The 24,733-nt window shown below is 49.7% G+C and overlaps 1 protein-coding gene across 3 annotated transcripts in view; it reads left to right on the top strand.

Moving 5' to 3' along the window:
* TAFA3 (TAFA chemokine like family member 3) overlaps window positions 1-24,733 on the top strand; it is a 63,017-nt gene that overhangs the window by 24,121 nt on the left and 14,163 nt on the right. For all 3 annotated transcript variants that reach the window (XR_010921819.1, XM_067558707.1, XM_067558705.1), the window contains exons 2-3: window positions 1,789-1,877; window positions 2,902-3,017. Coding sequence is in view for 2 of the 3 variants with exons in the window: in XM_067558707.1 (XP_067414808.1) it covers window positions 2,903-3,017 (115 nt within the window). In the remaining variant the exon portion in view is untranslated. The remainder of the gene's footprint in view (window positions 1-1,788; window positions 1,878-2,901; window positions 3,018-24,733) is intronic.

The raw sequence follows: 24,733 nt of genomic DNA, 5'->3' as shown, positions 1-24,733 counted from the left end.
CAGTCGCGATGCAGCTGGACCTGGGGTTTGGGGATGGGAAACGGGACGTTGTCTGTCTTTGGGGTGGGGCAGGAATTTCATCCCTGGCCCAGCTCCTGAACCGATTGCTCTCCGCTGACTGCTGTGTGTATTGTTATGGGCATTTCTAGCAGGGTAGTGCTGTGATTCAGCCCCCATGCCGTAAGAAGCATGCACAATGCGCTGAATGGGTGCATTATTTTACATACTATAATGCGCCTGCCAGTATGTCATTTGACAGCAGTGTGTAAATTCAAGGGTTGAGCTGCTACTTGAGTCTGCCTGGGGGCTGCCAGCTGCCAGACAGACTGGGGCAGGTTGTGCACAGATATGAACAGAACTTGTGTGCCAACATCCAGGTGTGGTGTCTGTGCTTTGCAGGCTTGTCCTGGCTCTCGCGTTGCCAGGACGCTGCTTCGGTCACACTGCTGAGGCTCCCACGGGACCTGCCCATAATAGTTTCATCTCTGCCAGCAGCGTGTTTCTCCCGTTTCACGGTGTAATCCAGGCAATAAACAGGTGGTAACGAAGTGTTCCGTCTTACCATTGTGGGAAGCAGTGTAATTCTGTATGTGCTGTTTGTATTCTTTATTATTTGGGGTGGTCTTCTCAACTGAGTGCTGCAGCTGTCCCTAAGGAAGGTCCTGGGGCTGAGATGCTGGACTGGGACTTGGCAGATCTGAGTTCAGTTCCCAGCTCTTCCACATCTGCGGCTGTGACTTTGGACAAGACACCTCATTGCACTGTGCCTCAGTTTCCCCATCCGTAAAACAGGGAGAATGACAGACCCTTTTGCAAGCCTGTGTCTCTCTTTTCTATCTAGAATGCAAACTCTTTAGAGCAGCAACCGTCTACTGTATGTACAGCATCTGACACAGCAAGTCCCTGATTTACAGTGCAACCATAATGATAATTTGTGTTCAATCCCTGGCTGAAGAAGGCAGGTGTTCTGAAAATATCTCACTGCTAGTTTACTCACTCTTTACTTGTACTCTCAGTCTGTACTTAGTGTGTCTGCTCTCCATGCATAGTGTAGGTGTATAGTGTGTCTCTTCTGATATCATTTACACCAGTGAAAATCAAGAATAACCACTGAAATCAATGGAGTCACACTAGTTTAAAACTGGGACAAGTCAGTTCCGAATTAGGACCACTGGATTACTTAAGGGATTTTTAAGGCTCCCTTTGAATTAGTTAAAGGATTGTTTTCTCGACTGGGTGGCTGGTTTGGTTTTGGGCTGAAATTTGTTCAGCTTATGATGTCATGAGTACAGCTGGTCAGGAATTTTTCAGTGAAATTCTTTTTGCTGGAAAAAATGCCAATTTATCGAAAGCAAAACGTTTTGTATAAACATGAGTTTCAGCCGAACTTTCACTGGGAAAGCATCAGGTGCAGGGCAGAATTTCTGGTCAGTACCAGAGGGAGGGGGGGATGCGTGTGGCTGTGTGTGTGAATGGGTATGTGCACGGCCTCCTACGTGTCTGCTCTGCTCACGCACATCCCTGCTCCTCCCGCTGCGTGACCGAGTGGCCCTGCTGCATTCCCATGCTGACCAGGAAACCTGTGCTTGTTGAGCCAGAGGGCAGGAGAGCTGTGCTCTTGTGGTTGCACACAGGAGATGAGCTGATTGCAGTGCCTGGATAATTGCGGCTGTGGGTCATTCCAAGTCAGCTTACTCCCAGGGAGCTGTGAACCGTTCTGATTCTCTCAGGTGGAGGTCTCATAGGCGGTGTCATTATTCAAGGGGCTGTTTCTCTCTCTGCTTTCAGATGCACTGATGTTTGCCCATCTCTGTAAAGACCAGACCTGTCTGAGATTGGCGGAGGCACAAGAAGTGGCTGCGAAACCCCAGTAAGAGGTAAATGTCTCTGCCACTGCTACTTCTTGCTTTAACAGGCAGTATTGCTTTCAGAGGTCAGAATACATCTCTGCCAGAAGGGAGAATTCTTCAAGGTGCATGCTGCTGTGTGTACCGCTGTGGGTGTGTGTTCACTGCAGGGGTGCTAGCCTGAAATGACAAGATGCCTTTTTACCCTCCTTTTCCTACACATAAAAATAGTTGGGGCCAAATGGCAGTCCCAGTTCCCTGGTGTAAACCCAGAGTAGCTCCACTGGAATCACTGGGGGTTAAGCCTGTGTAATGACAAGCAGAATCTGTGCTGTTAAACACCAGCAAAGAAGTGGGATGAGTCTGTTTCACAAAATCAGTCAAAACTGTAGTTCAGAGATGGACCAAGCCCCGAGCTACTGAGGCCGTGACCCCCTCTCCATAGAGTAGAGCTGGGGCCTGGAGCACGGGGTGCTGGGCAGCTTTCGAGTTCAGGAGCCACTTGAGGTGGGCCACGCGTGGAAGGTAGGTTCCCTCTCTCCTCCGTTGCACTGCTGCTGCCTTAACACAGGGAGAGGGCCCACAGTCATGCAGGAGCTGGGAAAGCCAGAGAAGAGGCATCCACTTGGCCAGGAGACTGAGCCCCTTGTCTCACTGGGTAGGAGTGAAAAAGGAGCATGTGGGATTCACAGAAGAGATTCAGGCATCTCTCCCAAGTGACAAATTCCAGTCCCTAGCAAGGGGAGCTCCCAGAGAGGACGTGCCGAGGCCACGTTGCCGGCGGAGGGCACTCAAGTGGGTGAGACAGTTTAGTGACACATTCCAAGCGTTGGGTGTGGGCACGCGGGCGTGTGCATGCTGTGCACAGAGCGTGGGCAGGGCAGCCATTCCATCGTTCATCCTGTGTCCTGGGGCACCGCTCTGCAAAGGTGTCAGTGTATCCATGCGCTGCTGCCTCCAGCCCTCTTCTCCCTGCAGGCCCGTCCCCTGGCCTGCCGCACAGTCCCACAGTTCTCTCTTCTAGCATCTCTCTCTCTCTCTCTCTCTTTGGTAGAATGAGTGAAAGAGACACACAAAGTTGGAGCACATGGGTACTGGTGCTCACTCTCTGCCTTATCACGCTATGGGGAAGATTGTCACTGGCCTCATCACATCACAGAAGCCATTCAGGTAGGGCGAGCTGTTTTCTATTTCATTCACAACACTCCTGCACGCCAGCCCACGCCCATGGCATCTGAGTGTCTTGAAATGGGGAGAGTGGGGGGCGAGTGTTTCAAATGGACGGTTTGGGGATGGGACGAGGTGGTGACTTAAGGTCTTACTGGCTTCATTCTTGGCTATGAAGTTCCAAGCCACGTGTCTGTTGCACGGCCGCATCTTCTTAGCAGTGAGGGTGCTCCGCCACGCCACAGGAGAGAATCTGGTGCTCACGCAGGGACCGGCTGAAACCATGCTAGAGAGAATAACGTCTTGTCCAACACAGGGGTTGGATTCAGTGACTCAAGAGCTTCATGGACTCGCTGCGGAGATTTATTGGGCTTTCTCATAGCACCAAACGGAAGTCAATAAAAAGGGGGCAGTGGGGGTCAGTGTGTTCTCTCCAGGATAAGAGGCACCCTCATTAAGGCTGTGTTGAGGTTTTCCCGTAAAGCAGTGACTGCAGCTCTTTGTGTGAATGGTATTGTGTATCCTCAGAACACTTACAGCACTTAGCCTTGGGAAACAGGATGATTTTTCTGAGCAGTTTGCCAGTAAATCTGTTAACTGGGTTATGAGTTATAATGATTTTAAAATGGGCCCTTTAAGAATTATTTCTTGGTGAATCTAACCATTTTTTGGCTCTGATTTTTTGGATTTGAAAACTGATTCACTTCTTGACTGTAGCAAAATCTAAGGCATCTATGCTTCAAGTCTATTAATGTGTTAATTTTTGATTGCTGAATACTGTTAGTCATAACCATTTCTATCCAGGACATTATGATTGTCACGAAGCACATTTGTCATCAGATAGATGCTCTAGTCTGTAAGCTTTCATTAAAAAAATAAAATGTTATCCCTCCGGTTGTGAAGGGAATCTTGAAACATGAGCTGAGTGCAAACTGACGTAGAACCCAAATCACAGAGCCATACACCTTGCTCTGACATGTTAATTTGTGATGTCCTTATACAACCTATCCCGAATATACACACAAAACAGTCCCTCTCTGCGAACTTCAGTAACAGCTCTGGGTGTGTTTTATTTTCAGAGGACGTATTGTGTGTAGCTGATCAGGTTTTGTTGAGAGTGGCGATGTACGTACTCAGTAGATGTTTGTGTTTTGATAAGGTAAGAAGTTGTGAGAATGATCAATCTTCCATTCTTTTGCTGTCTGCTGTGTAGTATGTGAAGAAGTTAACAGTGTACTTTACAGATGAGGATAGTTATTCAGGTATTCACTAATGTCGGGTTGCAAGGCAGGGTTTCAAGTTGGTGTGTGATCTCAGGGAGATCATATTGTTGAACAGAAAGGTCCAGATCCTCAAAGGTATTCAGGCACCTGACACCCATTGAAATCACTGGGCATTAGATCCACATGGACCTTTTGGCGTCTGGCCAAAGTGACTTCACGGGAGAGTCAGTAAAGTGTTGGCAGGGTTCCGTAGCATGGCGGCAAAGGACTAATGATTGGAGACTGGTCCTGGGTTAGGTGCAAATGCTGCCTTAATTTATGACTTCCTTTCTTTCTAGTGTGTGTCTTGCTGGAAGGAAACGCACTGCAGCAGCCATGCATCTAAATTCTCACAGATTTCTGGGTGGGTGTGCATATGTATCTGTCTCTATAATTACACACACGCGCACACACATCAGAATCCTGAAGACACACTGCACCAGTCTGCCGGCAGAAAACTTAAGACCACTTTTGAGCTGCACGATATGCCATGCACGTGCACAGCAGCCTCAGGAAGAGCCAAGAAGGGAGTGATTGTTGCAAACGAAAGCGTCCCAGCATAGAGGTTCACAACAGAAATATAGACAGAACATTAACTCTGGCTAGAGGCAGTGCTGTTGCTGGAGCCCCGACACTCTCATGTGGTCTATGTTTGGGAGAGAAGACATTTAAGGGTTACACTGAATATGCTCTTGCGCTCATTTTTGCATGATCCTAACCCTAGCCCTTGTCCGATTTCCCTGATTTCCCCCGACAGTTAAACCAGTTCTAATCCCATAATCTTCACCCTTGTTGCTTAAAACCAACACATATCTCCCAATGTGACTATCTCCAGCTAGTCAGCACTTACCTGCTTTCCCCGCTTTGTAACCTCCATGATCATCTCTGGAATTATCTTGGGCAAGATCTCAGGGCTTCCCAGGACATTTGTGGTCTATTTGAGTGATGTCCCAGATGGGATCCTTGATTGCTCAGTGTGAAGTCTGAAATTGAAAATGCAGCCCTGGCTGGGGAAGCATTCCTATCAGACATACTGTGTGACGCTTGCTGAGAGATAAGTGCGGGATTTGCAGCGTTTGCAGATGTGTTTATTCAGCTAGAGAAATCCATAGAGGTTTTTATTTTAGCATAATGCTCTGTCTGTTATCACTGCCCATCCCCAGTGATAATCTGGTTGGAGACTGACAGATAGACTGCTGGTATCAAGCCTTCACGTTTGTCCAAGTCACATACCACAGAATTGAAAATCCTGACTGTCTTGAGAACCAGAGGTTAGCAGCTGGAGTGGTCAGGAACATTGCAGCAATCTAGGGGAGGACTGCATGTACTCGGGTGCCTATAATTAGTTGCTCATATTCTTTTGTAGGCATGGAAATAAGTGGTCCCATTTTCAAAGATTTGGTGAGCACCAACTGTTCCCATGAAAATCAGCTGGAACTGCGGATGCTTGGCGCCTCTGAAAAACAGGCCTGACATTAATAAGCCACAGATTCATCGTGATTGTAACAGAGCTAATCCTTAGCTATATTTGTGGGGTGTGGGTTCAGTCCAAATTTTACACTGCTTTATACATATTTATGTGAAGAAACCTGCTATGTGTTCACGTCTGTGGTGTGTACGTGTACACGTACGTGTGTGTTTTTGTGCCTGGGTATGTCACACCCAGATAAAGAGCTATGCGTAATGGGCTAAATCTCTTACTCAGGCAGAACTGCAGGTGCTGACAGTGGGAGTGCAGTCTGGCTGACAACTGAGCTAGAACTATTGGGCGTGGCCCAATCTGTGTCTCTGGATAAATGGTGTTTCTTTCCGTTCTCCCCGATTGTCATGATATTGAAAGAAGTTCTCACTTCTGGTGCTGTGTTGGTCTCATTTCTGTCAGACATGGCTTGAGCCTCGTTCAGCTTGTCTAATGAGTTTCAATCTGCTGAGGAGGCTGATGGGTGTTCTTCCCCAGCTGCCTCCCACATGATTCATTTGGGCAGGTTGTTAACAGAGGTTATCATTTCAAAAAGCAGAGCTCCCATTTCTTGGTGCAATTTGACCCTGAAAAATCTGCCCTCACATTTCTGCACCTGGAATTGAACTGGGCGCTTGCATCTCTAATCCTTGTTTGTGGGAGCGGATCAGAGAGTGAGAGGTGCAAGTGATCTGCCCACATGATTCATTTTGTAGTTGCAAATTTCACCTGAGACTCACTCCTTCTAAAAATGTTCCCCATTGCATTTATTCCTAGCTGGAACCAGGCCTGGTACCAGGGAACTGAGCATGGCAGAGCCCTGGGGAAGAGGTGGATTCATCAATGTAACAGTATGGCCAACCCCAGAGTTCAAAAATCATGAGTCAGACCCCACTCCCTGCCCCCGTCAGAAGATTGGCTTAAAAACCCTGTGACAGTTTTTAAAAGTAAGACATGCGCTCTGTTTATTTGCCTTCTGCTTTTTGAAATGTTTGGACTCATGTTTTCCAGCTTTCTCTCTGCAGCCAGGAGAGCTAGAAACTCTCTGTTTTTAAATGAAAGCTGAAATTCTTGTGTAATCATTTGACTCTTGGAGCTGAGGCTTTGCAAAAAGCGTCAATTGCCATGAGACTCGTGATAGCTGGCAACACGGTAACTCAGCCTCTCCTAGGGACCTCAGCCGAGATCAGGGGCTCATTGTACTGGGCGCTGTACAGACACCGACTGAGGGACAGTCCTTGGGCCACACAGCCTGCAGTCTAAGCCCATGTCTACACTGCAGCCTATGTCAGCATAATTGATGTCGCTCGGGTGTGAATAAACAGTCACTTGGACAGCCACACAGTAGGTGAGTGGCAGATCTGGGATGGAAATCCCACTAGACCACACTGCTTCTGAACAAGAGGAAGACAGGAATAAAACCCCTCAGTAACATCCCCCCCGACACACACACACACACACACACTCTCTCTCTCTCTCTCTAAATCATCACTAAATGTAGGATTGTGTGTGGGTTGCCATGATTTACCAGGAAATAATTCCTCTGTGGGTTGTGGAGGTGTCCTGAACCATAGTAGTGGTGGATTATGATGTCAAATGCCCAGGGGTGGAATTAATACATAGTTCTCACTCCAGCCTCTTGGGTTTGCAGATTCAAGAAAACAATTTTAAACACCTGGCCTTGGAAATAAGATCTAATCACTAATGTGCTAACGCGTCAGGATCTAGCACTGCTTCCTTGATTACGAGGTTGGATTTAAATAGCCACATAAATCAAGTGCTAAGATTAAGACATTTCTAAATGGAATAGGGAAGCACTTTGGTGAAGAATGGCTCACCGGGAAATTAATCCCCTGCATAGGTTGGTGCCTTCTAATTGGCAAACTGGGTTTGCTGGTCCATATAATGCTCTTAGTAAGACGTTATCAGCATTGTCAGTTCGAATTTGTTAGCGCTGATCATCAGAGTGCTGTCCTCATGTGGGTACAAATTCATCATGAAACTCCCAGTGTGGGCAAATGTATTTGGTCACCTGAGGTTCTGAGATCTTTGTGTGTGGGTATTCCCAGATTTGTGGTTCACTTGCTGAAAGAATTATTAGCAGGTGTATCATCGTGTGGAGTGACAGCAGCAGCTCAATATTTTCTGTTTTTATGTTGTTTATCAGTTGCTTCTTGCCTGGGGAGATGGTGCATTCTCCAGCACTTGAACTCTTTAAATCAAGATTGAATGTCTTTCTAAAAGATCTGCGCTAACTCATCAAAGTAATAGACATGATGCAGGAATCACTGGGTGAGGGTCTCTAGCCTGTGCTATGCAGGGGGTCAGACTAGGTGATCAGAGTGGTCTTTTCTGGCCTTCAGCTTTGTGACTTTCTTTATCCTGGTACCCAGTATGTCGGTGATTGCTCGTTTAAGAAGCCTGATGGTGGATAGCTGTTGCTGGATGGAAGTGGTAGGGCATCCACAGGATTAAGAATCCTGAACTCTAGCCTGCTTATTTTGCTAATTGCGCCACTATGCTACCATTAAACATCAAACAGTCCTCTGTAATTCAGGAGCTGCAGTTTAGCAAGAAACATCAAAGTTTGCATTCAAACAGGACAGAAGCAAAAGGCCTGAATGTCATTTGGAAAGGCTGGAACGCAGAGCCTGTGACTGCCCGGCCTGATGGGACAAGTACACCCTGCTAGTGAACTCAGAGAAGAGGAATAGAAACAATTCTCTTTGCTGATGAACTTGTGCACCTCTTCCAAGTCCTTCCACGCCATATACTGGTGAAATCCCTGCCTACGTGTGTTTGCACAGTTATATGTGGAGGAACTACCAAGCCAGATTCTCCAGTACCCTGCACCTTGGGCAGTCATTGGCACCAGGAGCAAAACAGATATGACGTGCTTCCATTCTGATTTAGTAGCATTTCACACCCAGTTAGACTGGTTCAAATGACAACCCCAGGGGCAGGACAGTGGAGAGTCACGCGCACGGCACCTAGCCAAGGGAAGGAGCTAGATGGTCATTGTATCCATCTCCCTGCCAGTGCAGGATCATTCCGCACTGTACATTTAGGAGGCAATTTGCAGATCTGCCTATGGGATTTTGATTCCTATTTAAATTAATGGGAATTGTCTGTCCTAATAATTAACTATAATAATACGAACACCTAGCCCGGATGTCACTGCTTTCAACAGTGGACCTCAAAGTGCTTTACAAAGAAAGGTGGGTATCATTATCCCCATTTTACACATGGGGAAACTGAGCACCGGGCAGGAAGTGACTTGGCCAAGTTAACCCTACAGGCTAATGGCAGAGGCGGGACTAGAATGCAAGTCTCCTGAAGCCCCCATTCAGTGCTCTGTCCCCTAGGCCACACTGTCTCCCCTTAAGTGGCTTTGAGAATCTCAGCTTTAATAGCATGTGTGTATGAGGCACTCAGTATTTCCGTGCAGATTTATCTCTGTACAAATGCAGACTAAGTAACCCTTCCACCGCTGTGTGTGTGTCTGTGCTTTTGTTTTCCTGTGTTGTGAGAGAGTGTCTGTATGTGCGCATTTGTGGGTGTGAACATGTTTGACTTGTGTGTGTGACTTTTAGCAAAGGATACACAGTTGTCTTGCTACGACAATGCAGTAAAAAACCCAACAGAGGTGCAGTGATAATGAGCAATAAAAGCAGGACTGGTTCTCTCCAAAGCCTTTTAATAATGTATGTGTAAAAGGCAGTAGTGAATTTAAAACTTTAATTATTTAGTGACTATCAGTAGTCGTGGTGTACCGGGCAGGGCACAGCATACAGGCTGCTTACATCACTGGCAGCGTCCGATAAATGGACCAGTCTTCAAATCTGTGCAAGTCAGAATTTCCTCTCTGGTTTGAGGCTAGCCAGGGCAGATTACAGCACACAGATGGTGCACATCCTGCGTCAAGCTACTGCTGGTGATGTTGTCAGGTGTCGGCCGCGTGTATGTTCTCACAGTGTGTGCGCTGTCCCGTCTTTGCGCAGATAGCCGATACAGCAAACCACGATTGGATTACCCAATAAGACCAGAGATCCGTTTCAGTAATGAAGGCACCAGGCCAGGTTTATTGTCAACGAGGCACGGTAAAAAGTGCCCTTATAAGTGCTACAAGTACACTTAATACATGTCTGCCCATGACAATGGACCAGTTCAGTAAAGGGCGGGACTTTCCGTTCCTTACTCGGCCAGACAACGACACTCCCTTTGAGACCCTCTTTATACACTGATATAAATAAGTTGTGTATTGCCTTTCTGATCTGTGTGGTTGCCACCCTCTGACGTGACAAGACACCACCCTTTTACCTTGTACCGGATGGTTCAATCAAAACATCTCTATCCCTCATATTATCACGACATCTCTAACCATCACCATGTTGCCATCCTGAGGGGTCAGTGTGGCCTCGTTATCTTTGCGGAACGATCTTGTACCATTCCTGGGTACATTCGGGATGTTCTGGTACCATCTTTCTGGAATGGGCGTGTGTTCAGTGCCTATCACTTCTCTGGAGATGTGTGTTTTTGCAGGGCCAGCTCTATTCTTGTCAGTTTAGCCTGACTTCTGCTAACTTCATTTAAAACAGCAGGGCTTGACTGCTACTTTAGCTCAGGCTCAGGTCTCCTACCTGGCCTGTTACACGAGGCCTCATGTCTCAGGTTCTCACTTTCTGCTACGGTAATAGCGATATACTTAAAGTTAGTACCCTTCGCGTTGTGGTAACGCCTCGAAACACCAACAGAGACCAGCTCCTCCTCATACCGGGTGCTGTAGAAACGCAGATGGAGAGAGAAGCCCTTCTCAGAAGAGTTTACAATCTAACTGGACAGGCCAGACAAAAGGGAGGAGGAGGGCACAAAGAGGAGAAGGGGCTTGCCCAAGGTCACTGAGCCTTGAGCTGGGAACAGACGTTTACTCCACTGCCATAGCCATTAAACCACACTGCCTCCCAAATGAGTGTCTGGGCAATTAAAGGCTTATCTGAACAGCTTCATGTGGGCTTTGGATTCTGAGCGAGGCCCTCTGTGTGGAGACTGGACCCACGTGCTCTGGGGTGGGGAGCTGTGTGTGCGCCCCATGATGGCACAGAGCAGCTCTTCAGGCTCAGCTGCATTTCAGCCACACGGGAGGAGGGAGCCTGAGAATAGTCGGGGTTTGCATCGCGGTCATAATGTTCTCAGCTTCTCTTCGTTTTGCAGCACTCCTCACCTGGAAATGGAGTGATCGTTACATCAGATAAGCTGGCAGGGGCCGAGTCTCTCTGGGGGTAGGCAGCTCCCGTCGTGTCAGGTGCTGCCATAAAAAGCACGTTTGGCTGCTGACTGAAAGGTCAGCCGGAATAGGACACCGCTTTTGTTTTATTTTTACATGCCGGATTCAAAAGCCGCTTGCATTTACAATGCCTTTCTGCTTCTAGGAGATAGGACTTTTCTGAAAGGGCTCCAGGGGGGAAATAACAGTTAAGTTGGAATGAAAAGCATGCAAGCAGCCAGGAAATTGTCCTGGGCTCTCGGAGGGTTTCCCACCGTCGGTGTTAAACACACCATCTGATTTGCATTTTCAGATGGAACCGAAAGGAGGTTTCCTGCAGCTCAGCAAAAAAAGGAAGCACCTGCAGGCAAGCTCAGAAAAATCCTATCGCTTTCACTGCACTTGTTCCCAAGCTGAGGTCTCTTTCTGCACAGATGAATGACATAAAAGGGAGACATAGCATGGAACAGATCAATGGAGCACTGTGTAAGCAGCAGCTGCCACTACCTGGCTAGCCCCATAACTCACTTTCATTTCTCCAAAGCTGTCACTCACAGCCGTCACATCACTGCCCTGATGAGCTGCTGTTCATTAAGCTGAAATTCTGGAATGAGGGAACAGCAAAGTTACTTGTTAAAATTCTGTGAATCAAAACATTGGATGCCAAATGATTCATTTGCATCAAGAAAAAAAACCCCAAATATCTTCTTAATCAGCTGGGAACTTGCCGGTTCAGAGCTCTGTCCTCCTACAGCCCATGTTTTCCATGGTTGGGAGAAAGCAAACCTGGTCCAGATGAAATAAGAATTGCCCCAAATCCGTGCTCCTCTTCTTGCTCAAAGGGAACTTGAGTCACTTATGCTTATGGAGGTTTGAAAAAGTTCTGTTACCTTTTCCAGTCCCCATATTTTCTCATCTCTTTCTAGCTCTTAGGCCTAAGGGAAGGCTGTTTGCTGGTGGTATTTCCAGCCAGGCTGAAACCACGCAGGAATGAAAATCCGGCTGATGGGGCAGAAAGGCGAGGCCCTGCCGATGTGTGGTCATTGGAGAGGCTGCGGCATAGTTCACAAGAGCAGAGGCTGACGATTGGCAAAATTCGAGCTTGGAAATTAATTCTGTTCCCTTTCTTAGCACGGCAGTGCCCAGAGGCACCAGCGGAGATCCGGGCTCTCTTGTGCTAGGCCCTGGACAAACACGTAGTGAGAGACAGCCCCAGCCCCTTGCAGTGTGCAGTTTGAACAAAGGCTGGATCAGTATCCCTGTTGTACAGTTGGGGAGCTGCAGGACGAAGAGAGGAAGGGCCAGATCCTCGGCTGGCGTAAATAGCGGGACATGTTTGGGGTTGCACAGGGAGTCTGTGGCCGAGCCAGAAACTGAACACAGATGGTCTGAGTGCCCGTCCAGTGCTTTAACCGCAAGCTCTTCTTTTCCCTCCAACTGAGCTGAGCCCTGCCTCTCCACTCCCGTGGGTGTAGTGCTCCTCTCTGCCACGGCCTGCCCTGAGTGCCGGTATTCAGTGCCGGGTGCTGTTCACGCGCTGTCTGTGGTGCCCACACAGGCACCTGCTGTCCCCCCAGGCGCGCCCAGCTCTGGTGGGAGAACGCCTCTCACCCACACCCTGCATGCAGCGCTTCCCTGTGGCCCCGGCTGGAGCTGCCGCCGTACAAAGCCTGGCGTTAGAGAGCTGCGTGGGGAGGTGTCCGGGGGGAAATGGTCTCACAGCCCCGGGAGCTGGAGGAGAATGAGTTCTCCTGTCGCATGGCAGCTGCTCTGCACACTGACGGCTGAGGCAACCTGGGCTTCTTCCCACCTTGGAGGGGTGTGAGTGTTTTGTTTGCCGGGCCCGGGACACGAATGGATCTTCCTTTTCCATTGCACCGACTTTGTGCTGCGAGTGTGTGTGTTGTGAGAGCAGAGGGACAAGAAATCGAAGACTCGAAGCTGCAAAGAAAGTCAGAATGAAGAGCAAACGGGAGACGGAAAACGTGGGGAGGTCCCCTGCAGGATGGTCACACTGCGGGGCAGGACAGGGACAGCTGTTCTTTTGGGCACAGGAGTGTCTGAAACTTCCGAATGGAAGAGACACCCCCGCTAGGGCCTGTCCGGCAAAGCACTTCGGCACTGATTCACTTCAGCACATGTGGGGCAGACTAGGACCCTGCTGTCTCTCCAAGCACTGCTGTCTAAAGCAATCACTGGCTTGGCTAAGCTTCCTGTGCTGAAGTCAGTGGGGGAACTAATCACTGGCAAGTGCTGAAGAATGGGATTTGTGAAGGAGCCTAAGGGGGTTAGAAGCACTACTCCCTTTGAATTTTATTGAGATTTGGGCACCTAACTCCCTTAGGCGCCATTGAAAATCCCAGCCTAAGAGCTTTGCTGGAGTGGGGCTTAGGTCAGGTCTCTGTCCCATTCGATTCAGTTCTGCTCTGCTCTGTGCGTGTCAGACACAGGAGGTAAATGTCCCGCTCTGCTCGGCCTCGCTGGAGCACTGGGCCCAGCTCTGGACGTCACACTGTGGGAAAAACGTGGGTGACCTGGAGAGAGTCCGGGGGAGACAAAGGTTTAGAAAATCTGACCTAGGAGGAGAGGTTAAAAAGCGGAGCCTGTTTAGTCGTGAGAAAAGCAGACCCTGGTGCGTCTGTGCGGCGTTCTGGGACGGGTGGGAGTGAGACCGCCAGCCTGGGTGGACAGGGCAGAGGAGCAGGCTCCCTCTAGCGCGCTCGCATAGCCTCATGGACAGCACTCGGAAGTGGCAGCTCAGCCTGTGGCCCAGGCTCTGAAGCCATTCCCAGAGCATTAGTGTAAGCCTGGCCACCCATCTGTTGATGCAGGGTGGGAGGCACGCTGCTGCTTGCTCCAGAGTCTGTGCCCACACACCCTGAGGGGGCCCGAAAACACTCTTCAGATAGGGGCCGGGCTGTTAGACAGAGGAAGAGGCTAAATTATTCTCCATGGCCACTGGAGAGAGGGCAAGAGGTCATGGGATAACGTGCAGCGAGGTTAGATAGTAGGGAAAGCGTTCTCACTGTAAGGTCAGGGAAACTCCGGACCAGGCGCCCAAGGGAGGCGGTGGAATCCCTGTCACTGGAGGGTCTTGAGAGCAGGCTGGACAAACACCGTCAGGGCTTGCCTAGGTTCCTTGGTCCTGCCGCAGCGCAGGGGGCTGGCGAGGTCCCTTCCAGCCCAGCCTTCCAAGCAGCCTGTGATTTTGTGCCATTCTTTGCAGGTTTGTTCACTGCGTGTCTGAGCCGCTCTGACGTACACGAGTCACCTGTCGTTCATTCTCCCGCTCCTCCTGCCCCCATGGGGAGAGCGGTGTGTGGCTGGGAGAAACCCGGACAGTAACGCTGAGAACCAGGTTTCTCTTTATCTCCCTGCTGCACCTTGGTGAGGAAATTAAAAAGGCTTTGGCGCATCAGTGCGCTTGGTGGAGCCCGCTTGCTGAATGGCCATAGTGAGCTGTTTCCTCCACTCTGGCCTCCTTTGCTCTCTCTGCTGCACTTTCCAACACACTGAAAAGGAGCAGACACAGAGCACGGAAGTAAAAGGGACCGGAGGGGAGCCTGGGATCTGTGTCCTTCCATGCCCACGGGAACCCTTACAGGAATACCTCTGCTAATGAAGCTTTATAGGTCAGCTGTGTAAAAATTACCCCGAAGTGTGTGCATGCATGTGAGCACATAGGAGTGTGTGTGTGTGAAAGAGAGAGCATGTGTGTACACATGTATGGGCATGTGTGTGAGCATGCAGGTGTGTGTTTGTGTGTGTGGTGCAGAGGGAAAGGGACAAATAATGACTTGTCATTGTCCTAGGATCCTGCAGGAAGCATTTTGCTGTATAAAGTATCACAGCGTTGTAGAGGTGCTACATGGGGCTTGGTGGGGAAGTTGGATGTAGGATTAGGAGGAAAGCTTGTGGGTGGGAGTGTTGTCTCATGAGCAGAGAACAGCATTAAGCCGTCAGGACTCCTGGGTTCCTGGCTCTGCCCCCACCACTGGCAAGTCACTTAGGGCAGCATTTTCCAAGTGGGGTGATAAAACCAAATCCGTATTGTGGCAAATAGGTGCATCGCCTGTATTTCTGACGAGATGAGCACTCACAGCCCTCGCTGAAATCTATGGGAGCAGGGGGGGCTCAGCACGTCTGAAAATCAGGCCGCTTCTTTAGGTGCCCACATACAGACTTGTCCGTCTGCCCACTGCCCCGCACCCAGGTTTATATCTCTTGCCTTTAACCTTTCTGAGCCTCAGGGGGCCGTGAGGCATAACTAATGAAGGTGGGTAAAGCTGCACCCTGGGGCCCATGGGAAAGGAGCCCACCACAGAAGGCCAGAAGATGCTAATTTTGGCTTTCTAGCACCATGAGCCAGCAGGCTGAGCTAGTGCTGTGCATCCCACCTTCCTGGGCCTCTCTCGGGCGATGTCTAGGCTGCAGGCTATGGCTGTGACTCCCAGCTGTGACCAGCTCTCACGGCGCTAGCATGCTAAAAACAGCAATGTAGCTGGAGCCATCGCTGCCCCGAGCACAGCCCTGCCCAGACACTGGGTACCTCTCGGGGCGGCTGCTTGCCGCTGTCCCTGGTACTGCAGCCGCACCCCTCTACTTCGTGCACTAATTTGAGCGGCGACATTTGTGCGAGCTGGGAATCTCACCCCAGCTCCAAGTGCAGAAATAGACGTAGTCTCAGCTTCTCTGCTTCCATCCGCACTGAAGCCCCCAGCAATTCTCTAGGCACACTCAGCCCACTTGGCTAGCGAAACGCTAAGGGCTCAGCTCTGTCCTCAGCCTCTTCCTGGCGGTGTTCCCGTTACTTTATTGCAGTGCTGTGGCAGGCGTGGAGCTGGGATGGTGGAAGCTGCCTATGGTTCATCGAACACCTAAGTCTCCTGAGCGCTTTGCATGCCTCTGAGCACCGAGTATTAGCTTGTGCGCTTTGTTTGCCTGCCTGCTTGCCAAATCTTCTGAACAAATGGGCTAAGCAAGCCAGAGGCGCCCGCTAAGGACTGTAAAGGGTTGGCTGAGTGCAAAAGGAGAACGTGAAGGAGATGAGCAGCACTTAACAGGCCTATTTGTGAGGGGAGGGGAGAGAGCTAAAGTGCTGCAGTGGGTTTTGTGTGATCGCCCTGAACTCGCCCCTGCCCGCACATCCTCTCCAACTTCTGCACAGGGCAGCACATCTGCTGCCTGCTGTGTTCTGGGGCTCCTGGACTTCAGCCCCTGCCAGCTCATTTGCATGAAGCCACTCGGCTGCAGAGGGAAGCTTTTGCTCTGCTCTGTGCAGGATTTCCCAGCAATCTTGCTAATGGCCATCAGACATCCAGCCTGCTCCAGAGAGCTGAGAGTCAGGGTCACATTGAAGCCTGTGCTTAACCGTAAGCCTGTGCTTAAGTCCCATTGACTTCAACAGGGCTGCTTTCCTGACTCGGGACCTAGGTACACGTTCTCTGGGACAGCACTGGGCTGCAAGCTGGGGTGCCGGGTTTTGGGTTTGTTTGCCTCTCCTCTTTCTTTTAAAATACTCTGGCTGGTGAAATTATTTAGTGATAGACAAGAGCTCCACTCCGAAACAGCCAGGCAGGATACACAACATGTGCATTCCTCCTAAGCGTGTTTGCTTCCTACCGGGAAGGAAGAAGAGTGTGGAGACGTGGGAGTGAACACTGAGGAATCCAATATGGGTCTGGCTCTTCCAGTCAGTTCTTGTCTCTTCCATCTGGCTTGGTTTTAGTGGCAGACAGGCAGCTGACGAACGGACAGATGGACGCGGATGTAAAACAAGGACTTTGGAGAGAGTATGACAAATACCCGCTCTTTCATGAATTCCTGAAGGATTGAAAGCCGTTTGAGGTCTTCACGTGGAAGATCATTAGGCAGGTACCAAGGGCTGTTATTAGGAAGGGAAGAAGCTGCAATGTCCTGTGCCCCTGAAATACATGCACAGTGGACTTCATTGTAAACCATCTAAGTAAATTTTTAACAGCTCCGCATAACGATACCTGTAATGCCCAGGAGGGGCCCGCATAGTTCTGCATTAATGTTTACAATAAATCAAGCCCAGGGATCGCTGCTTATTCCTCAGATAATGTGGTTGATCCCATTTTAAACTATTAAAAATGTGGCGGAATACGGAGACATTTGTTCCATAGCAAGTTACTTTTCTTTTCCCTTTCACCAAAGTCTATCGTTTCCACATTCAGAAAAGATTCAAACCTTCATTAAAACTGAATTATGATGGAGTTTGAAAGGGAGAATAAAATTTACGGCCAGAGATGTTGTTATAAAATACCTCCAGGATAGGTAATTGAGTAATTATTATGGACAGGAATGAAAGTGATGGTTCATTAGCAGAAAATGACCATGAAATAACAATAAATAAAGTCAGATAGAACTGATGGAAACTGCAAAACCTATATTGAGTGCAAGCCAGACAGTGGGGGGTATAGTGGCATATAGACGTTAACCCTTGAATGGCTGGTGTCTTGGGTTCATTCATTTGTCAGTCCCTTGCAATATTACCATTTTCAGAGGTTTGCATGATTGTCTCATGCTTCCTAAGATGACACAGAGCATGGCCTTGCCCATTGTTATTACCACTGCCGCATGTGGGAGCATGGACAGGTATGTCCACACATACACTGCTGCAGCGGCACAGCGGCCCTGCTTTGGTGTGACTATTACCCACGCCGGCAGGAGGGGTTCTCCCGTCAGCACAGTTAATCCATCTCCCCGAGAGGCGGGATAGCGAGGTGGACAGGAGAATTCTCCCGCCAACCTAGCGCTGTCTCTAGCCTGGGGCTTAGGTTGGTTTCACTGCGTTGCTCAGGGATGTAGATTTTTCACACCCCTGAGTGACGCAGTTATACCTAGTGTAGACCAGGCCTGAGCTACGTCCCAGACTTTGTCCTGGCCCTCTGCACAGAGGTGCATGCCACCCTGTGCTCCTCATTCTAATCCCATTGACGTCATGGGCAAGTGGGTTTGGTTTAGCCCCCAGACGCCTATCGCATCTTTTTAAATGTTGGGCAGGCGTCCAGATACTACAGTGGTGGAAGACGCAAAACTCACTGGTTAGCTAGACTGGGCCCAGCGCCTCTCAGCTCCTTTGCCTCCAGCTGCCAGACGGGGGTTAGCATAAAAGGTGCATCAAATACCAGCAGCTCTGAGCTTTCAGCGCTTAGGAGTAATTGATTAATATAGACAGCTGCAGCATCTTGTATGGGAAGAAATTACACAGTGACGTGGCGATGCCTCTGTGAGCCCCCCAGCTCTAATGCGCTCTTTGTTCAGATCAGCGGCAGCTCAGTATAGACAAATTCCTGGGTTAAGGGGATATAAATATTTGATGCCTTCCCGTCGTGGTAATTACTTGCCGATATACAAGCTGGTGAAGAAGGAAGAGTGCGGTGTCAGGGCTGGTAAATTGGCTATTAAACGTGATGGCTGCTCCCCTGGAGCACCAATGCTGCAACGCTGAGCGGGGACAAGGAGAGCATTCAGCTAAAGACACCGCTTGCAGGGTCTGCCGGAAATCCCTGGGCTGGGGAGCGACAGCAGCCCTGTAGCAAAGGCGTTTCTGTACAACTCTAGGGATAAGTCTCTGCCCCTACTTCACTTAGCGAACCCAATTGCTAGCGGGTGGAATTCACCCCTGTGCAGAACAAGCCCTACATGTCACTGACAGCCTCAGAACGGGACTCGGGTGGGACTGCAGTGTGCACAGGCAGCGTTCTGGCCTGCTGCCCAGGGATGAATTTCACCTGAGCTGAACTGTGCCGGAGGATTATCCTCTCTGCGGGGTATGGGAGAGGGGTAGCCTAAGTGAGCTCACACTGCGCTGTGTGTGTACTGCAAGCACCACCGGAGTGACCTGTGGGAATGTCACACCTGCTGCCAGATCCCTTTGGGGGCCTGTCCAGTGTGCGTTGAGAATGAATGCTCGGTCCCTGCAATAACCCCTGGAGGACTGGGAGAAACAGGGTGCTCAGAAGCAGCTTCTCTCCACGCTGCAGCCCTCCCACAACTGACCTTACACTTCCCAGAACACCGAGGGCCATGGCAAAACTGGGCCCCATGTGGCACGAGCCTGGTGAATTGCACAAGCCACCAAAGCTGCTGCTTTCGGAACACAGTGAGGGGCCGCCAGCGGCTGTGACTTCTCTGAGTGCATCATAGCGGTGTGCTCCAAATACACTAACGCGTCAGAACACAGTGCGCTTTATTGAATGGGGTGCAGCGTCGCCTGTCTCACTGGGCCCAGGTATTCTGCCTGTCTTCCCTAGCTGTGGCATGCTCCTTTGCACCACATAAGTAGTAAGACTGCATTTCACCCTGCACCAGTGGAGCACAGAGTACTTCACTGGCATGTCGTCTGGTTTCCCCTTTTCGTAGGGAGCTCATGCTGAAGTTCTAGCTGTCTGCTCTCCTGGCCTGGTTTTGCTCAGGGCACTCACTGCCTTTCTGTGACAATGGACACGCTTGTGTTTGCTCTGTGATGGTGTTCATTTTGAGACAATGCAAATGCAACGTGAACAAATTCTGGCCCCAACGACTTGACCCACCATTCAAGCTTGTAATTAACAGGTTTGGATTCCAGGGAGTAAATTAATGATTCAGAACAAGGCCAACTGTGAGTTTAAAACCAGGGACATAGATGTAGCAACAACATAACCAGAGACGTTTCACCCTTGTAGCCCAGTAGTTTCTGTTTTGTTATTGTTTCCCAGCAGGGAGTTGAAAACATGCTGTTGTAAAGCAGAGTAAATTCCCCAGAATCACAGAAGTGTCACCATGGGGAAGACAGGGTGTTACTGCTTCTCAGTCAACTTCGTGAGTGTGCCTGAAAAGCAGGACTCTTCACGTTTGATAACACAGTTCAGAGGCCTGGGGGGGGGCCTTTGCCATGACGAAAAATCGTAGTTTGAATGAAGTCGAAGGCCAGGAAATGCCCGGAGCTCATAGTGTGCGAAACTTGTGTTCAGGAACTTGAACTTGAGCTGAACTTCTACCTTTATCTAACTTGTGTCTGCGGCAAAAAACATGTTGCTGGGAAAGAAGCCAAATTCTCACACTGGCCGTAAGGTGTGCTGCAGATCTTAGCTGCACTCACCCCTGGAAATGGATGGTCACTTGGCTGCAGCTAAGGGATGAAAGCTATCACCACCTTGGGGTGGCCTGAGTTTGGGGAGAAACAGACACGTATTCACTCACCCACTCCCAGAGCACCCGTAGGAATGAGACAGGAGGGCAAAGCTTCACCTTGCTAGTGGGTATTTATCAGATTGGAAATGGAAGGCAGCCAGTTTCTCCTGTCAGCTAAAGTTTGCAGCGGCAGCCTGTGGCAGCAGAAATCGCCCTGAGGGTGTGTCTGAGGGATCTGTAGGGTCTATATTCAGAAGCAGGAAAACCCAAGCATTTCTTTCTTTTTTTTTTCTCTACTGTTGATTTAAAAAAAAGTGTTGGGTGTCTACCTTTCTAATCCCATTGCATTCGAATTTCCAACCAGACGCAGTTTGACAATGACCTGGGAGAGACCAGTTGGCCCACAGCTAAACCCTACTTACGCCAAAATTCCCCCCCCATTGGCAGCCACAGTTCATCTCCCCGAGCGTGAGCGCTGCTGGGAGCTCTGGTTAGACGGTGCTCTACGCACTGTGTCATCTAACTTTGCTCCAAGTAGCTCTAGCGGGCGTGATGCATAAAATGCCCGCAGCAGCCAGCGGTCTGTCCACTCCAGGGCATTGTTAACAAGAGCAGGACAGTCTTGCAAACCTTCCCTATGTAGACAAGACTCTGGAGACAATAGGTCAGATGCTGATTTCTTCTCTCACTCTCTGTTCAAACAAACCCCACTGACCTGCTGAGCAAGGCTTGGAGATGGCAGGTGCCCAGCCATTCCCAGGTTGCTACGCTGTAAATGGCAGTGGCACCGTTCAGCGTTGTTAGCAGCGTTGGGTTGGTTGCCCCATGACTGCAGCTTAGAGAAACCCCAAGGCAGAGCAGAAGCTGCTGGGGGAGTCTGAGGAGCAGCTGTGAGAGAAGGCAAAGAGAAACTCTTTGGCGTTTATTTCCCGTTTGTATTTGAATTTCTCTTAACGGCTTACGTGCCATTTGGCTTGGGGCCAGGGGCACGGAGCACTAGAGACTCGCCAGGGAAGGGGTGGAGGGCAGCTCGGCGCACTGCACAGTGCTCCATGGTGTCCGAGACAGGCTGGTTTGCACTGGACAGCCGGCCCGCTCATGAAAGGAGGAAAGTTCAGGCTAGTGTAGCTTTGAACCCGATGGGAGCAGAGGCCATGTGCTGTGCTGCAGCTCTTTGATGTCTCTGCTGCTGGTGCTGCTGCTCTCCTGGACAGGGGGCAGAGGGGAGATGTGTGCACAGAGAGCAGGGAGGGCCGGATCAGGACAGCCCACACTAGGGGCATGTCCACAATAAGACAGCACCTGGCAGAGAGGGAAGAGAAAATGATGACTAGGGAGATACTAGCAAGTGTGGGGGCTGACAGGCCGGGTGCTGGAGGGGTGAATTCCTGCTGGATGCCCTTGGTTTTAAAAGTGTGGCATCCGCAGGAGAGCACAGCCTCTCTCAGCTGGTCTGACTGTCAGGTAGGAGCAGGGAGGCAGAGTGAACAGCTGCTGCTGTCCTTAGCAGTCCAGCTGGATAGCTCAGTGCAAGCCAGTCGGACAGCTGAACTGGTAAATCCATGGCACGGCTGCAAATCCAGCTCAGGGCAGCCGTGAGCACAGGCTGTGACGGTGGGGTTGCTTCTCAGTGGTCGCTGGGGCAGGGGTTTGGTGTTGGTCCACTTGCGCACCGTGAAATTGATGTTCCCCTTGGCAGAGACCCAGGACAGGCTGGGCCCCTAGACTCAGACTGGGTGCCCCTCGCACCCCTAAGAGGGATCTTTCCATGTTAGGACAGGACTGAGTGAGGGTGGCCAGAGGCTCTCTCTTTGTGAGAAACATTAGCCTGGGGAGATAGGTTAACAGGCACCGTCAGTCTGGCACAGCTCACCCGGGCCAAGTTCACTGTCATGATCTGGATGCAAAGAAGTCTGCACTTTGTCTTAGTGCTAATGACACATGGGTCACACTTTGTATTGAGTTTCCATGTCCAGATAGTTTATAAAGGGCTAAAACATGAGTCAGAGATGGGTTAATAAATAGTTATCAGTGGTTATAGAGTGAGTGCTATGTCTCTAGGTCGCTTACAGTCTGGGTCTCCTTCTCTGATGTCCGTATTGCCATCTAGAACACCTGCTGCTCATGTCTGTAACGTACTGATCACTTGTACCACTCACTTCGAAACCCCTGAGAACCTGTCTGTAAATGGAACTTTAACCCAGAGCGTGACCAAAATCGGTGTGAAAAAGAGAGCGAAATGCAAAGGCGGCCCAGAGAGGAGCCCCGGACTGCCTCCTCTGGCACTACATTCTTCAGAGAAGAGCAGGGGAGGAAAAAGGTGGAATCGGGGATTTCACTGTAACCCCCCAACCCACCCAGCCAGAGCGTGTTCGGTAAGAACTCAATTCCATCTGCCTGCTGTTGCTACAATGGACCAGACAGACACTCGAGGGGGTTCCCTTTAGACATGCACCCCAAGTTTGTGTGCTTATCTGCGCTTAGCCCAACCCTCAGTGCTTTCTTGGGGAATCTCGAGATCTCCTGGAAATGGATGTTCCACATAAAACTACCATCTTTGCCAGACCTTAAAAAGAATTTCTGACTTGGATTCAAATTGGAGCAAAGTTTCAGGCCAGTTCCTCAGCCCTTGTCCATCTTTATCCTTATGGAAAACACTTACAGAATTGAATAGGAATAAACCCACTAGAATTCCTCAGTACTTACTCACACAATCTGTGGGGTTTAATGGTGAGGGGAAGCCATGCTGTGTGTGTCTGTAGACCGATTAACTTCAGCAAGGTTGGTTTTCTCTCTGCTCCACTCAGCAATCAATGTCCTGTAAGAGCCAGGAAGGGAAGTAGAACTGAGCATCCTTGTCAGCTATTGCACAGCATTGAACAGCCCATAGATCCTGGCTTGGGAAACCCAGAGTATTTTTGCACTTAACTTGCCATTACTGTGTTTACAGGCTTCAAACAGCAATACGTTTGGGGGCTGTAAATTACCGCTCTGTACGTCCTAGATCGCTTTTGAAGCTTGATATCTTGCAGGTGATTTAGTGGTGAGCACAGGGGTCAGTCTTCACAGTCCTCTTCGTTTCTGTGTCTCCCTTGACATCAAATGACTCTCACTCATATATCTTCCCGGTGAACTGTCCAGCACAAACACTGCCTGGCAGCCTGCGGTGCTGAGCCTGGAGTGTTGTGATGGCTAAGACACACGCATCTGTCTCTGGGTGCGTTGGTTTATTTCTTTTACACAGGTGTTCATTAGATTCTCCTACCAGGAGATGACAGGGATGAAAGAAATGCACTGGCAGATAGTAGATATAAGAGATACATTTATGACCATCAGCCAGTCTTAGACTTGGGGAAGAGGAGCATGTGGCCGTGTCTCATCTAGGACCAATTCACTGGGGGCACGACAGAGGAGAAGAGAGTGAATGTGGACTAAGCAAGGGGCCTCTGCCCTCTGGAGCAAAGCACAGTGCTGATAGGAGCAGGCTCCTTGGGCATTTAATGCGTGGCCACTTGCCAGAGAGGACCCAGCTAAGATGGCTTTCCCATGCTGTGCGGTTTACATCACACTCTGTTTGCAGCTGGTGGGGCGGGGGCTGCCGGGGGGCTGTGAGGGTGGCTCTTTGGCTGGTACGTGTGTTGCTTACTTGCTTGCAGTGTCATTGCTGGCCTCCACTGGGCTTCATTTACCAAGCTTCTCCTCATTCCCTAGTGGAAGGATCTCAATGCCTCTGCATAGGCGATTGCTTCTGCTGCTGCTGCTGCTGTAGAGAGAGCAGAGGGAGCGGGATGTGCCAGGCCGTAGTGTTGCCGGAGCCCCTGTTTCAGAGATCTGTTTCTCTGTCTGTCGGCTCAACCATTTTTCTGGAAGTCTGAGCATTCGCAAGGTGAAAATCCAGGTTAATTTAAATGGGTTTTATCAGGTTTTTTTTATTATTATTATTAATGGCAGTAGGAAATGGGACTCTGGGTACAATGTTCAAAAGCACCTTAGTGATTTAGGAGTCTGAGTCCCATTTTCAGATGTGTCTGAGGCACTTAGGAGCCCATGTATCATTGACAGGCCATGGAATGCAGGCTCCTGCATGGTTAAATCACTTCTGAAAATGGGACGTAGGCGCCTAAGACACAGAACTGCTTTTGAAGATGCTGCCCTCTGAGAGCGCAGGGGCCCTGTGGCAGAGACAGCAGAAAATGTTTTATCCATTAAATGTCTTTCATGTTTCAAAATTAATAATTTGCCTTAAAAACAAGAGTGTTTTGTCATCCAGTTACTAAATCTGTATTAAAGCCCGGTACAGAGGACATCACAGAGCGCTGGTCCTGCTCTTGGGGTTACTGGACTATCATTAGATGGAAAGGTGGTTGGTCTCCCACCAGAATTTAGTCTGTCAGTGTAAGGTTTTCTCCCTAACTGTGTCTGTTTGCCCCATGCAGGGTCAAGCAGTCATTTGTTCATTCAGAACATGAACAGGAACTGCATGCACATTGTGTGAACAATGTTTGGGGTCCAGCTAGGCAGCTGGGTTTGAAAATGTGCTGTATACATTTCTGCATAAATTTCAGGCTGGTGCACAGTAAAAGCCTAACAGCCTTAA

Source organism: Emydura macquarii, unplaced genomic scaffold (assembly GCF_026122565.2).
Source record: "Emydura macquarii macquarii isolate MOO-44397 ecotype Brisbane River unplaced genomic scaffold, CSIRO-AGI_Emac_v2 contig_2184, whole genome shotgun sequence".
NCBI lineage: Eukaryota > Metazoa > Chordata > Testudines > Chelidae > Emydura > Emydura macquarii.
Note: the sequence above shows the minus strand (reverse complement) of the source record. Positions and strands in the feature narration are given on the sequence as shown.